Below are 16,257 nucleotides of genomic sequence, written 5' to 3'. Positions count from 1 at the left end.
TATGTCAAGTCAAGATCACTCTTATTATTCATCATTTAATATTGTTAATCTTGCAAGTTTAAGAAAAGTTATTGTTAAGTTGAATTAATTAAAATAATCACTGATCGCGACTTGTCTGATAAAAATATGACAACTGATCATTATAATTATCATGACTTCTCAAAATTAATTAAAGTTGAAGCAATTTACCGGAAATATTACATAAACGGCCGGTATTGGTTTGACAATCTTAGCAAACCACGGCCCACATAAACGGTCATGATTGAGAAAGGTATATATAAACGGACTCCGGACCATGGCTTGAGACGATGTTGTTTGACATAAATTCCTTTTAGCTCTATCCACACGGTTTAACAACAAGCTTTAAGAGACAGAGTTCTTAGTCTTAATAACAAAATGTTGCTATCGGGAAAATAAAAAAATAAATAAAAAACAGAAACAAAAATCCATATCAGCATGAATATCGGACATTATTAGGAATTAAATTATGGAGCTGAAATTTTTTATCAGATACATAATAATTGCGTAGAGCAAGTTCCATTTCAGAGACAGTTCAAAAACCTATAGTTGGTCAATTTTCAACTTGTGAGGTCATCAGAGATTAGAAAAAACTTTTTTAAGCTGTTGAAAAATGACCCCGGGTATAAATTTCACGACGTTTGGTCTCAGTTTAAACGTTAGAAAGCCCCCCTCCCATATCCAAAATCAATAATCAACGTTGAAAAATGAAATCCGGGTATAAATTTCACGACTTTTGGTCTCAGTTTCCAACGTTAGAAAAGCCCCCCTCCCCCCTACCCTCCCCAATCAATAATCAATGTTGAAAAATGAAACGCGGGTCAATTTTTAACTCGGGTTAATATTCTTTGTTACAAAGACATGATCATTATTGTTTAAGTAGTTTTAATTCAACCAACTTTAATTAATATTCTTTGCTGTTCTAATATATAATTAACAAACCCATATATATATAATCTTTTGTCATGTTATATCATTAAAGGTTTCAAATCCATCCACTAATGCAATTGAAAATGTGTGCAAATGTTTATCATTAGTGGTCAAGGTAGTACTTATTTCTCATTTTTTCCCCATATCATTAGAGGTTACGGTTTTTGACCGCTAATGATATAAATCTGAAATTATATCATTAGCGGACGGTTAGGTTGTTCGTTAATGATAAAATTATATCATTAGTGGTCAACATCCTGACCACTAATGCAACATTATATCATTAGTGGACGTTGTATCATTAGAGGTTGCTACAGGGCACATCTCTTTAAATTTAATAAGACCTATTGCAGTCACTACATGTACTAGTTAATAAATGGGGATAAGATTAAAGATTCGTACATCACTACATGTACTAGTTAATAAATGGGGATAAGATTAAAGATTCGTACATCATTGACTTAGAGATAATAGTTATTCAATGTTAAACTATATCCTTACTAGAGAACAACACAGGAAAACATTGAATAAGACAAGGAGGGGGAAATAAGACATAGGTTTTGCAGAACTGATTCTTTTCTAAAATAATTGCAAGTTTAATTTCAATTTGAGAAGATGAGAATTAAAATATATATGTTTGTAATACATTTCTAGACTCTTTCACTGTAACAAATCCTTATAGTCAGCATGTTTTCAGCAGTACAAGGTTTTAGAACAGTGTTCAATTATTTCATCTACATCCATCATACTTACATGTGTTCTTTTATAAAGGTTTGTAGATTTTCAGAGTGACGCTTACTCTTACGGATAATATTGTCCAAAATATCCATTTTTGCAAAAAAATTAGTACACCACTAACATAGAAAAATTCCCCTGAGGCAAAATATATGTCAAATGTGTACATCCAGTGAAAAAACTTGTGAACTTCAGAGTAGCTGACACATTTTCTGCCTCCTTGGTCACTAGAGCCGTTACACCTTGAAGTCCGAAGGCCAGGAGACGGATGAGGGGACGTCACACATCCGTCAATACTTCCCCTCTTGTAAGCGATTACGATTCTAGGTTCTACTCCAGGCCTTGACTTAGTACTGCACCAAATGTCATCTTCTCATACGGCCCATAATCACACACAATCTACAGGAAGGTCTCAAAACCCACAACTCCGATTACTCACTCTGAAGTCACCACCAGTGCAGCATAGCCGCAGAGAAGTTATGTCCTTTATAGTCGAATAATTTATCTCAATGTAATCGTTGAAATAACTTAGAAAAACAATGGCTGTACAAGGCACATCATAAAGCTTAACGTCAACTTATCTTTAATCTTCACTAAATTTTCATTTTTAAACAATTGTCCAAATTGACACAAGGGTAATCAGTTATAACAGAATCTCCTTGAATCAAGGGGATACTGAGACTCTGTAAACTCCAGCTGTTGTGAGATGTTCCCTTATAGTACTTCATGTAGTAAAGTCAGTACTAAAGACTAAGCTAAGTAAATAAAAACTTGAGCACTCCCCAGAGTTTATTATCTTAACATGAAAACACTTTCACTCAGTCAACACAATTAAATGTTCACTATAAGATGTCAATGGACTTTATTTATATCCTCTCAGTCCGGTTTGAAGTACTAATAAGTCACCTTATCTCCAGGAGTACAGTAAGCTGTCAGCGACCTCATTCCTTGTAATTACCCCTTAATAGCCTCATCATTATGTCAGGTTATAATATACAAACCTACTTCATGCATTCCTCTGACAGAGAGAGAGAGAGAGAGAGAGAGAGAGAGAGAGAGAGAGAGAGAGAAGGGCTGAAAAGAATTAGGTAGTCACTTCTTCAAAGGCTGCTGACACCTTAAATCATATACAGTATTTTGTACTCTCTACGTAATAATGACTCTTACAAAGTTCTTACTTTCTACAAAGTTCTCTCCTGTGTCTCCCTCACAGACTCAATGCCTCAGCTGGCCACCACCCACAGATTTAACCAGACAGACAGCTGCACAGAGAACTTAGTGATCGAGACTCAGATGACCACCACACAAAGATTTAAACAGCTCCACCAGAGGACTCAGTGATCAAGATCTGCTGACCACCACACAAAGATTTAAACAGCTCCACTAGAGAACTGAGTGAGCCAAAGATTGAGCCTTCTTCCTGTTACACTTGTTAAAGACAAATGATCAAGCTCACCACTCTCCAATCACGCCGCCACTAAAACACCTCCCAACATTCACTCTCCAATCACGCCACCACTAAAACACCTCCCAACATTCAGTCTACTTTACTTCATCACTTTTCTTTTGACAAATGACAAGAAAAAAAAAATCAATGTCAATTTGGATAAACTTTTTTAGCAGAGTGCTACTACTGGAGTTTCCTTAATAGACGCAATAGGGAGGGCTGTTTAACTGACCACCTGCTACCCAGGTTCAATCGGGGATAAAAGCACTCTGTGGTATTTCCAATAACTCCACCGATACCATGGCTTGAGGAAGCTAAGCGGTCCTCTGCGTTATCTCAGAATAACAAATACACAAAATCCAAACAATATCTCCGGTCCTCTCAATTAAGTGTAGAATAGCAGCTCCATTATGTACACAAGACTCACAGTCATGTTGTCAATATAAAGGAGACCACTACAGATGCTGGGAAATTGTTGGAGAGCAGCCCTCAGAAATGTACAGCATTGTACTGTGTGGATAAAACTGGACACAAGAAACAGCTCGGCTCTGTATCAAAAATGTGTTCAACAACTTCATTAAGTTATGCTATCAGAGCCTGATTTCTGTAAATGTTTTTTTAAAATTTCTTAATGTAGTAGGAAAGGAGGAATGAGCATATAAATACATGTAGTACAATCAAAATCGATGGCTGGACTGGGAATTGAATCCGATACCCCTACAGCTCTAGTCAGGAACTCTACCCCTGAGCTACCCAGGCCGATATCAACATTTCATATAGCCCCAAATGCTACATTAACATAACACACAAAGCATCCTTAATCAAGGTTTTTAAGAAGCTATGATTGATGAAAACAACAGCAGTTGTCAATTCTTAGCAATCTTAGTAACTTCAATCTATATAATACAAGAAAACATATATATAAATCAAATAGCAATATCACTAAACCCTAATTGCAAGAAACAAAATGTCTCAACAAACAGGAAGTTCTGAGATGCTATAGTCTCAGGGTCATAAAACAATAACAGTGTGTGCATCATGTCAGCTAGCACTTCCACTCAAAGTATCATAGATCCAGCTCAGCAGTTAATCATTTACAATTGGCTATCAACTAAATGTAAGGTCTATGACTATCAAAGAATTAAACACAGAAGGCAATAAATTACAGAATATCTGGTATTTATTAAATAGTCAGAAGAATTTGGGAAGCATTATTACTGATTTCTTCCAAGAGTGTAATGGCCGTTCTGGGGGTATCTCCCAGCTAACACCCTACAGACTGAGATAACGTCATATCTATGGGGGCTGAATGCACAAAATTTTAATTTAGTTTGGCAAATCAGTAAAGCATATAATTAATTTAAAATTCAAATTCTTACATTGAAAACCCTGAATATCAGTTGAAAGGGTATACATATTGAAATTTATAACAGATTTTTCCATGCACTTACGCCTACCACTGCTCGAAGATATAAAGCAAAAATAAAACACCAGTCTAAGCGACATGAATACGATCAGGACGGCCATCTAATTTTGGATGGTCCCCCCTTAGGACAAGTTTCTGTAAGAAGGCACAGATGACTATCTGAGTCTACAAACTAGGGAGCACTTTCATCTCAACCAATTAACTCCAATGTGAAGTGGAAAATCTCGCCCATCTCCTTACTTAATCTACAAATGGCCAAATGAACCTCGGGTTTATTGGAAGAGGAAATGAACAGGACCCTTGTGTACACAGCTATTCTAGATCAAAATGTAGTCATTGTAAATAGTTCAGACAGCTATTTTTATCCATAATACAGATCCACTATTAATTCTGCAATATATATGTATGACAAATTGAAATCATTGCATGGATCATTGAAAGTCACATTCCACAGTAAATGGATAATTTCTCCAAATAATTGAAAATTAAAACGTCATGGGAAAGTGAGCTAAGAAATTCAATCGTTTGATGGGATCTGAGTGAAGAGTAGAAGTACTGGGTTATATAACAGCCGGTCCCCTGTGTAAGGACAGGTCCTAGGCTTTACAGAATGATCCTATAACAACCCATCCTCGTCCCACAAGGCTCTCAAATATCAGTGTCTGTCACTGATCTGCATGATACACAGCCATTAACTGTACTTTATATCCCAAAAAGTTTCCTCAAAGTTTTTGCTACCACTGTACAAACAGCATGATGGAATTTATCATGGTAAGATGTTTTAGCATGCAATCTGTTGAGCCAACAGAAAAAGGCATGTCCAAAACAAGGCCCTCATTGAGACAAAACCAGAGGTTTCAGGTGAATCGTGCAGAGCACCTGCGGTAGACGAGGGGTGTAATTAGCCTGTAAACGATATGACGGACCAAGGCCAGGATTTCCCATCTAGTGATTGTTTCTTAGAAAACATAGAAGTCTAACAGATACAATTATTCTTTTATTCTTAGAGTTCTAAAGGTTATTAAGAGAGCTTTTTAAATCAGCTCTTTTAAATTGTGACTCATTTTTTTCCCCTGAGATTCATCAATATCAAAGATTTGAGAGCTTACCTTGGACCTTTTCTAGATTTTCCAGACCAACACAGCATTTCAGAAATTGAACATTATTGTCCACCAAACAATAGGCAATATTTTAACTTCCAGCGGAGTTTGAACCAGAGAAATTTATCGTCCCAACAGCTGGTGTATCCACAACCATGGCCCCGGAATAGTCCCACAATTCATCTGATTCATCCCTCCATTTACATGTAGATGCTCGCTGATTAAGTAGTATCTAATATTTGGTTGACCAACTGTTCAATTTTAGATCATAAACTCTCATTTAAAAACCCGTCTTCTTCACGTTATGCACAGCAGGGAGGTCAAACAGTTACATCTCTTTCGATTGAATTAAAAGCTTCAATTCATAAAAATCCCTCTTTAATTCATAAATCCAATCACACATTGACACGGGCTAAATGCCTATGAACTGCCACAACAGAACTTTAAATTTGTGATTTTAAACTCTGTCAAAACTTTTTTTTTTTACTTTTGTAACAAAAAATCAATATTAGTCATAAACTAAACAGAAATCTTTGAGGATCAATGAAAGGCGTGGGACAGAGGGACACGATCGTTTGAGGGGCACACGAACGTTGGCTGTTACTCAGCACTTTACAGGTGTAGTGAACAGGTATACCCCACGTTACCTGGACTGGGACCTAAACTTATTCATCTTCATTCATCATTACAAGTCCATTCATTGGGTATTAAATGTTTAAATATAACAGTGATGCATATTCATCATTTCATGCAGCAATCACTCCAATCATTGCTTTCAGTTTATACCAAAATGACAATTCATTATTAATACTGAAGTTTCTTGTCAGGCAGGAAATATCTTGAATTAGTTCATCCATCATATACCTTTACTGTACACTGTCAAAATAGATATGATATAAATTAAAGTGTCTTCAAAATTTTACCTGTTTTTAAGCATCATAAATTAATCCCTCAAACATCAGTTGACTTTAGATTGGTCTGTCACAATGCATTTCTGCTGTTTCCTCCAACACATTCTGAGACTATTTTTTTGGACCATATTTTGTCTCCATAGAATACAATATCAACAAGACCTAATACTTTATAAAGCGCTTTCATTGCATTCCAAAACAATTCTGACATGCAGAAATGGAGAAAAATAAATGTCCAACTTCCTGTTGATTTATTCGCTCCAGAAATCGATAAATCCTAAGACTTTTTTGACCTGTTGCTTTCTCATTAATCCAAGCTCAGGCTCCAGTATTGAAATGTGAAATTATTGCTCAAAAATTACAAATATTTGTTGACCTTAATGCCATTGCATAGGAAAGGAGACATGTCTTTGACTGGCCTTGTGATCACTATTTAGATCACTGCTTGGGTCATTACGGGATCCTGATCGATGTTCAATGAAGGGTGAACAAGGCGAGTCTTCATTGTACATGACAGTTAATGAGAGGACACAGAGTCCAGGCAACCTACTTGTTCATCACTTGTCACCGACAGACGTGTTGTCACGATCAGAGCAGGAACCCTAGCCCAGTCTGTGACCAGTATGTCTTGACCATGAGGGACAATTTATCAATTCTTATCAAAAAAAAGCATACATATATACTTAGAGCTAAAAAATTAATTAAAAAGTGAAAAACCGTAAATCGTACCAAAATAAAACTGACAATAAAAACAAAACTTTGCAATCAATTTGGACAATATAGCATCTTGAAATGTATCTATTTCCATTTCATTAACTATCAATAATCATTAAGTTATTGTTAATATAGATTATTAAAAGAAAAATGTTGAAAGAAGTGAATAGACAGCCAATATCCATCAGTACTTTGTATGGAGAACAAGCCTGTACACTCACGTGACACATAAACTCCTTGATAAGTCAACCATCAGTTTGATATGCAAGCAAAGCCCCCAGGATATCTAAATGTGTGCACAAAATTATGATGCAAATTTGATTTATGCAACGATCCTGCACAAACTTTGAACGAGATTGGTGTGACATTTTAAAAAATCCGAATAAATGTCATAGTCTGAGTGCCTGACAAAACACACCAAAGCACTATTGAGGCAAATGGATCCCATCCAGAGAGCTCCGCCAATCAAGGCTGACAATGGGGAGTACCTGAATAAAGAAATGGGGTCCTATCACACACCAGAGGGCCTCGTCTAATTAAGTCCCCACCCAGGGGACTCGTACATTGTCGTCATATCTCATTCACAGACAAAAAATCCTATTTTTGAGGACTGAATAAATAACACTTGATTTAAATTACCTTCATGAAAATTTTACCAGACCATCAGAACCATGAAGTAAGCTGTGAGTAAACACAAGAAGTTAGGGGGCACCAGACTCGGGGAGTTAATTGAGTCTGAGGTCACTGACCGGATGAGGCTCTGGGGATCGTACTACACCTGTAGATTCCATTATGTGGTACTGCACACATCTCCAAGCACCACCTGGAATGGCACCACTAGTGAGATTTAATTAGAGCAATCTGGGATCCATCAGTAGCCCCCCATGAACTGTCTCACCTTACCACAGATTGCCGAAAATGTCTGGGAATCAAAACAACCGACTTCTCACGATTCACTGCAAAACTCAATAATCTGCTATAAAAAATGATACATCAAAGACCCAGGTCTTCTGTGTGTACAAGTTTTGCACTTTTCCAAGTAGGTTTTTATTGTTATAACTAGATGATTAAGGATAGAATATGACAACAACAAGGGAATGACAACAATTCATAATGACCTGTTTTGATTAGTGAGGTCATGCATTGTGGTCAGTTATGCAATGAACGCAGAGGTGTGATAGGCCGAAATTCAAGAGTGTTGCCCAATAATTACAATAGATTAGATCAGTTCCTACTTTTCCCTCCTAGCATGTCTACTGGAGATTAAACGGAGAATTGCCTGTCAAAATTCCAGCAATATAAATTTGAGATTAATCTTGATCTTATACAATAATGACACTTCTTAGCCACTCTGGGGGCGAGGGTGAAGCGTGAGATCCTGTATCATGGCTTACTTCATGGTTCTGATGGTCTGGTAGAATTTTCATGAAGGTAATGATTTAATGAAGCTTCCAGTGACAACGACCTTGAGGACACTTCAAAAGGTCAAAGCCGGAGTGGTTTCCCGATGCTTATGAGTAACTATTATTATCATTACATGTCACTATTTAAAGAATTCAGAAAAGGAAATTTATGATAGAGAAAATTAACGAAGAAAAATTGCTTAATGCAAGTTGGTAGAATTAACACTCCATGACAAAGTGAAACCCCAACATTTACACAAATTTCATCATTCTAGAACATGTCATAGACCCAAGGACCAAGCCTGTTATTACTTCAAGATTTGCTCTATCTGGTGTTTTAAAATTTACATACTCTGCAATACATGTACATTTGAGAGCCCAAACTCATGTTTTTAAATCTTTTGAAAAAAATGTTAGCAAATGTATTTCAAAATAAAAGAATTTATAAAGTACCGATAATTTTGAAAGATGAAAAATTCAATTTTCCTTTTAAAAATCAACAAACATTAATAATTATTAATCAAGCTATTTCTGAGAAATTATGCAAATAAATATTAGCATTAATAAAAATCACAAAAATTATCAAAAATCCTTTTATTACCTCTAAATTACAAACATTACCTTTAGTTAAAAAATGTCGGTGCAATTAAAAACAACAAGACTAAAGGAAAATTAATGATGCCTGTCAATTTAAAATGGAGTGCACCAACACAAGATAGCTCAAAGATTTTAATAAGAGAGATAAAATGAATTAAGACAGTACTCACTTGTAGCTCTTCAGGCTGAGGGCAGTATCACATCTGTAAATAAAAAGCACAGCAATGAAATCACTGACAGAACAGCTCCTCGACGGGGTTCCCGCCGATAAATATTTACATCAGATGCTCACTATTTAACCTGGAGTTTAAGACATGAAAAATTCCTTCTAATGAGAGAATTAATAAACTTTGATCCTCATCTCGAGACACAGATGGAGTCAGTGCTAGGAATTCTGATGCCTAACGTACCCATCATTGTTCCCACACACAACCTGCCGCTGAATTTGGCCCCATCAATCATAAATAAAATGTTCACACTGGAGAATTTATGATTACATAAGCCGAGTCTGTTGAAATCGTACAAACAGGACTATTCGGCAGCTAGTCAGAAGGATGTGTGACTTTCTATCAGTACTTACGTACTGACCTGTCTAAGTATAATCTGTGACTGCTCAGTTTCACAACTCCCACTATTCAATCAAGTTAAGGCATCGCATATATGGCTTTGGGTAAAATACCACAAATTATACTGCATTTAGCATTAGGTCAATTGCAGCTAAGGGTTCATAATGGTGAAGGAATGCCTACAGTGACAGTCAGGGCTTCAGGCATTTACTAATACATGTATTAAATATTGACCTACTCAATGCATTCATTAGATAGGTATGGGTCACAACAAGATACTTTGATATAGGGTGAGTGAAAAATAATCATATAAAAATAAGAAAAATATTTCATAATGTCAAATTGTAAGGAAAAATTACAAGTTTGTGCACCTTAAAATTTCCTTTGAAGGAAAAAACAGTAAAAACCCTACCTGAATCGATCTAATGCCTGACTTACAAACCAAAACCCGACACATTAAATCAATTGCTCTGAGCTGTAAGACTACTTGTCAAGATAGAAACACAGAAAATACAAACAATAATTGTAAATTTCATTATTCATTTATTAATAAGGAGACTACAGTATGTAACACTGTGAAGGCCCTGGTCAGTCGGTAGAGTGAGGTTGGGGTTCAAGTCTTAGATGCATCACCAACACAGAAAAGATACTGAAATATTTCATCTGAATTTAATCCCACACATGCAAGAATTTAACATTGTTATGCAGGTTTAGCTCTGATGGAACAACCTTGATGTAAAGTTATGCATTAGCAACTGCATTAAGTAACTGTTATCGGCCATGTAACAGCAAAGATCAGTTATCTTGATGCATTGTGACAAGCAGGACCTGGCATGAGCTGTTTGATGTTAAACTGTTCTTTTTATCGCTTTTTGTCCCTGTCTCCTGGGAAACATTAACATACAATACATTCTTGCAGGAAAATTTCAAAAAGCACATTCTGTGTGAAACTGGTCCTGTGACAGACAGATAACATGGAATGAGGTCCCTGTTGACTTTTATATCTTGGCACCAAGTTAAAAGCATCCCACCTCAAAATCTGCTTGCAACAGCAGAAACACAATGAATTCAATTCCCATAGCTACTCCCACTTCCTGAATGACATTACCTGAAGGTCATAGGTGACTGGTATAGGGTCACAAGGTCGCACAATGAAGCTGGGATCACGTTCAGGATGTAATATTACTGTAAGCTATATGGGAAGGACATTCCCAACAGTGATATAAAATTAGACCTGAACTTCTAAATCTGATCTACTATATTGTATTCATGAATCATTCAATATCTAATGAAGACCCTGATGAGTTTTTGATTATCAACATCCATGGCTTCCCTGTATTGGGTGCTAGCATCAATTCTGGACTGTGATCTATGACTTCTGTGGCCGGCCGGGGCAGACACTACAGATATATACCTGATGATTTATTATCATTAGTTTCTGATTGCTCAAAGAGCCATGGTAGGTAGAGTCTTAACCTAACACAACTGAAAGACTAGAAATTGGACATGAATGCACCACCTAATGGTACACTTGTATTGCAAGATCAAAAGATAGGTACCAGCACCTTCCATATATCTCACCACCTTTTTGGAAACGTAATATTTAAAATTTTACACTACATAGAAAAATGAAATTTTATTGAACAATTCTCCACTTATTGCAGACTGTTGATGGATCAAATTTTGTCATATTTGTCATGCCTCTAAATTCAGCTCCAGAATGACTACCAATAAGAAGACAAAAACAAATGAAAAAAAATTACAAGGTTACAGTCAGTTTTCTTTCAGGTACTGACTGTTGTTATAAATCTGTCTGGCAGACTCTACATTGTACCAACCAAATACGATAAGCATTGTCTCCTAAAGTGAGGCGTATTACACAGTTAACAGGAAATTAATGAATTCCAAATGCCTCAGTATGCATATAAAACACATCCTGCAATTCATTTCATAAAGAGATGGGTAAGCTGTGGCATCTGGAGGAGATGGGGGCCCTCCAACAGTAATTACACGGCAGTACATCACTCAGATTTCTTTAATAGATCCATTATACTGTGTGGGATCCGTGAGAGGGAGATAAAGCTACATAATTGTCTTGTTGTCTTTTCACACTGTATGAATTTTTCATTTCTGTCCTTATTGGATAGCCTGACTACTGATTGTATGGTAATAGATGTATTGTGAAAGTCGGGGGCAAGATAAGGATTAAGGAGAAAACAAATTGTGATTACAGAGCAATATCTAGGCTGCTGACACCAACACAAACCTGCCTTATATAAAACTATAACTTTTATAATGAGACAGACAGACAGACAAAGAGATAGATGGACAGTTGGGTGGACAGATGGACAAATGGATGGGTGGATGGACAGATGCACAGACAGACAAACAAACAATCACAGACTGTCTCCGTCAGCAGTCCACTAGTCAGTCTTTGTCGCCTGAGATAAGCTAGTTTATGAACTGTGATGTTACTGACAGGACTGTGGGTGTACTGACTTGTAGAGAGGGACACGTATCTGACAACTGCAGAGTGACCACTCAGGGGAGGGAAAAGTTGAATCCCATGTAAAGATCAATAATGGAGAGAAAGACTCAGAGATAGAGGGAAAGAGAGATAAACAGAAATAGAGAAAATGACAGGTTGAATGCAATTAATAAAGATACATATTTTTATGGAAGATGAATTAAGTGACAGAAATAAACTATCAATGATATTCAGGCATTTGAGGCACATTATATTACGGTAAAAATGATCAGTACTATGTTAAATGTAATTAATACAAACGTTATAAATCAACAGTTCTATGTTAAACGTAAATATTACAAACGTTCTAATCAACAGGTCGTAGTTATCTGATATCTACTAGTGTGGACTGATCTTCAGATGAAAGGACTCTCTAGTTTATATAATGCTCGACCTATAAATTCATGTACTTTGTAAAATGTCCCCAATAAAATCTCATGAACAATGATAAGTGCTGATAAGTTTCCTTAATGAATAAACCTCAAGGCCATTATGGAGATTTTGCATAGGTTATAAATATAAATCCACCACTATTTGCAGATACCAGCGATTGACAAAATAACAGGATGTAGTCACAGGGGTCTGAATGGTCCACTGCAGTCAAATGCAAAAATCTATTTCATAGTCACTGCAAGCATGTGCAACAGGATGGAGTAACCAGACCCCATCCTGATGCATGTGAATATTATCTACCATAAAAAAAAACAACAGAGTGCATTAAAAATCACAGGCGCTTCAATCATCATCATCATAATTAACAATGAAGTAATTCACATATACATTTTGTCATATACATGTGAAGTATCATTTTTCTTTTTACATAATGAACAGACTATTAAAACTCTGACTATGCTTCCTTAGCTCACATTATCATACAGAAACAACATGCGGCGATGAGAGACTATTACTTACTCAGTGAGGTATACAATATCGCTTATCATGGTGCCTGGTGATACAGTGAACTCAGACTCAACAGAACTCCTCCTATGATATATACAGATTCCAGCGCTTTCCCGGCTATATATCCCTTACATTGTCCTATTGATTCCAGACTCTGACCGCAGACTTTCACACAATGTTTCTGTCAGCTCAGAGCTGATCTTGAAATATTTTGGCTGGAGATCAGATGATCTAAGACCACAATAAGAACTTCTCCCCTCAAATCAACAGGGCCGGGGAGCTGGGGAGCTGACAAACGCAGTATTCAGGCTTTTTGAATTTTACTAAGTAAACAAGCTTCCCCGAGATTTGAGGCTATAAGGAAACTATTCAGCTGGCATGGCATGGGTAATAACAACTTATTATTCTGAATTATTCCTTCCTCCCATAACTCTATGTGTGAAAAATCAATTCATTAGCCTGCTTAAAACTTCCCATATCCAATTAGTGTCCAATGCAATATTTTCGGTTTAAATCATGAAAAAGAAACCTTGCATTAAAAAGTATGGAGATTACCACAAATCAATGATTCAATTAGTGTAATCCAAACTGATTTATGTCCTGTCTAGGACAAAGTTTGAAATCTTTTAAAATAATTTCTGGGCCAAAGGTAATTGAAGATTTGGTGAAAACACTAAAAAAGCTGTTAATTGAATGACATCTGATGGTTTTAGAGGGATTTCATAGAATTCTCACACATCAATTCATCATATTGACTTCTAGTCCTCAGAAATCTATACATTCAAAAAGATATGTGAACAGTTTAATATGAGCTATTCCTATTTTATGCATGAATCTTGTATAAAATCAATATATTTTATGTTTCATCAAAGTGCATAAGTTGCAATAAAATGACCTCAACAGAAAAAAAATCCAAAACATTGGGACATTTGATGGTAATGATATTTTATACTAAAAAGTTGTCATACACAGTGACTCATAAAGGGTGATGCATCAATATTTATTGGAGATACTTAGGGTTTTTTCCATGTTTCTATTAGCATGCAATACTCCATAAACCATCATAACACTGTTAAAATTGATCATGTAAACTTCTTTCCTATTGACTATAGGTAAAAGACATGAGTAAAACCTTAAAAAGAGACACTTATTCTTCAAACCTTGAAAAAAAAATTCCCTCACGAAATCGAATGAATTGACATTTATTTCTATTGCCTGCTTACTTTGCCTTCTTCCACTGGTTCATCAGTCTTTGCCAAAGGTATGCCATTAAATCCTTAATCCTTCTAAATCAGTGCAGAATCATCACCCATCTCATTAGATATCATCACAATCATTGTTATAATCCAACTCACTGCCATGTCCTCGTTTACTCCTTGTGCTTATTTCCCAATCACAACCTCTCGAGATAGAAGCCGAGAGTAACAATTATAAGACACGGAATATCAGAATCCGGACCGGAACTCTGATCGGGAGACCAGCAGAGAGAGATGAAACGAGTCGCTATCCATTTATTTCCTCTCCTTAATTGCATCTAAATTAGTAGATAAAAAAAAACTTTGGCGGGCTCGCTGGTCGAGGGAGAATAGCGTAGTCAGCTGTGTTTCTGCCGTGTAATTCTCAGTAACACTGTAATCACACCACATGTTGCAGTCAATGGAGATGTATTGGAAATTTGACTGAGCTCCAAAATTACAAGATACCAAAAAACAACTTTGTGAGAAACCACACAAACTTCGCCGCAAAACTTTGGACAATTTCACCTGTTATTGATCTTGTTGACAGTTGTATTGTACTGAATGAAATCCTAACCAATCCTGATTGGATTTAAGCCGATCAGAAAAGAGTAGTATATCTATAGGTTTGTAATGTGCACATCACAAATATTTGTCGGGAAAATCTGCCCCTGAATGCGGGATTATTTGACTGTGGTGCCCGAGTAATCCTGACTTTAACTCCTAAGCCCTGTAGTGCCTAATCCTATTTATCATTCCTGAAAGGTCAGCAGATTTCTTTTTGTAACCAATTTATCCATTTAATCCTAATATCATTTAAATCAGAATAAATAGAACTGGAATGCTATACTGTATTTAACTGTTACACACAGAGTGCTTTGATTTGTGTGAAATGAAATACCTGGAACCAAAATATTCCTCCCCTGCACTGAGATAATGTCAACCTGTACAAGATATGCACTCAAAGCTAGTCTATAGAACATTGGAATCATCTTGTTCCGATGTTAAATGACTTTGATACTGTAGATTCCTAATCAAACGCGAAGAATTAATTTCTGTGTAAAATCGTGAGTAACAACTCTCGTGGTTTTTAAAATCTCGGTTTTATTTTTCAGACCGGTTCTTTATTGGCATACTATGAAGTCCACTGTCAAAGAGACTCTGAATATTAATATAACTGAGGACAAACCTAAGGACAAATTATGCCTCATCTCTCAGGGCAACCATCAACAGCAGTGATCCCTCTCAATATCTATTGCTTTATTTTGAACTGAAGCATATATAAACTTGAGTCTGTAAGATGTATCAAGAGAGATAACTCTCCCAGCGTTAGGACTCTCTCTGGCCTCATTTCTCTATTCCCCTGTCCTTATGCCGATCTCCCTGTTGGATAAGCTGTGGGATGATCCCAGAGATGTACCTGGTGTTCAGTTACATGTGCAGAACTATGGGCGTACCTGCCATATATAGCTGACATATTTCTGCAGGGTGTAATACTTTCATTGGAGAAGACATTTGGGTTGTCTACATGTAACATGCGTAATGTGATGACATAATATGGTTAATCCAGCATGTTTACTGTACAGAGCATGCTCTGATGCATGGCTACAACACTGTAACACTGAACTGTTCTGACAGATATCACAGAGCAGTACTTATCCTCATCATCACTCACTGCATCTCTATATGGCAGTCTGATTTAGGACAGAGATATTTTGGAGTTTTTTTTCAATCAATTCATCACTCAC

General features: G+C 36.4%; 1 protein-coding gene across 13 annotated transcripts in view; it reads right to left on the bottom strand.

The window, feature by feature from the left end:
- The window catches only part of LOC128190924 (rap1 GTPase-activating protein 1-like), a 50,882-nt gene that overhangs the window by 19,154 nt on the left and 15,471 nt on the right, over window positions 1–16,257 (bottom strand). For 6 of the 13 annotated variants that reach the window (XM_052863170.1, XM_052863172.1, XM_052863171.1 and 3 more), the window contains one exon: window positions 9,452–9,484. In XM_052863170.1, coding sequence (XP_052719130.1) covers window positions 9,452–9,484 — 33 coding nt within the window. Of the gene's footprint in view, window positions 1–1,701; window positions 2,671–2,861; window positions 3,075–5,665; window positions 6,157–6,579; window positions 6,609–9,451; window positions 9,485–9,691; window positions 9,854–13,286; window positions 13,749–14,497; window positions 15,267–16,257 lie in introns of those variants that run through there. The other 7 variants (XM_052863177.1, XM_052863180.1, XM_052863184.1 and 4 more) reach the window with 7 other exon arrangements.

Source organism: Crassostrea angulata, chromosome 6 (genome assembly GCF_025612915.1).
Source record: "Crassostrea angulata isolate pt1a10 chromosome 6, ASM2561291v2, whole genome shotgun sequence".
Classification (NCBI taxonomy): Eukaryota; Metazoa; Mollusca; class Bivalvia; order Ostreida; family Ostreidae; genus Magallana; species Magallana angulata.
Note: the sequence above shows the minus strand (reverse complement) of the source record. Positions and strands in the feature narration are given on the sequence as shown.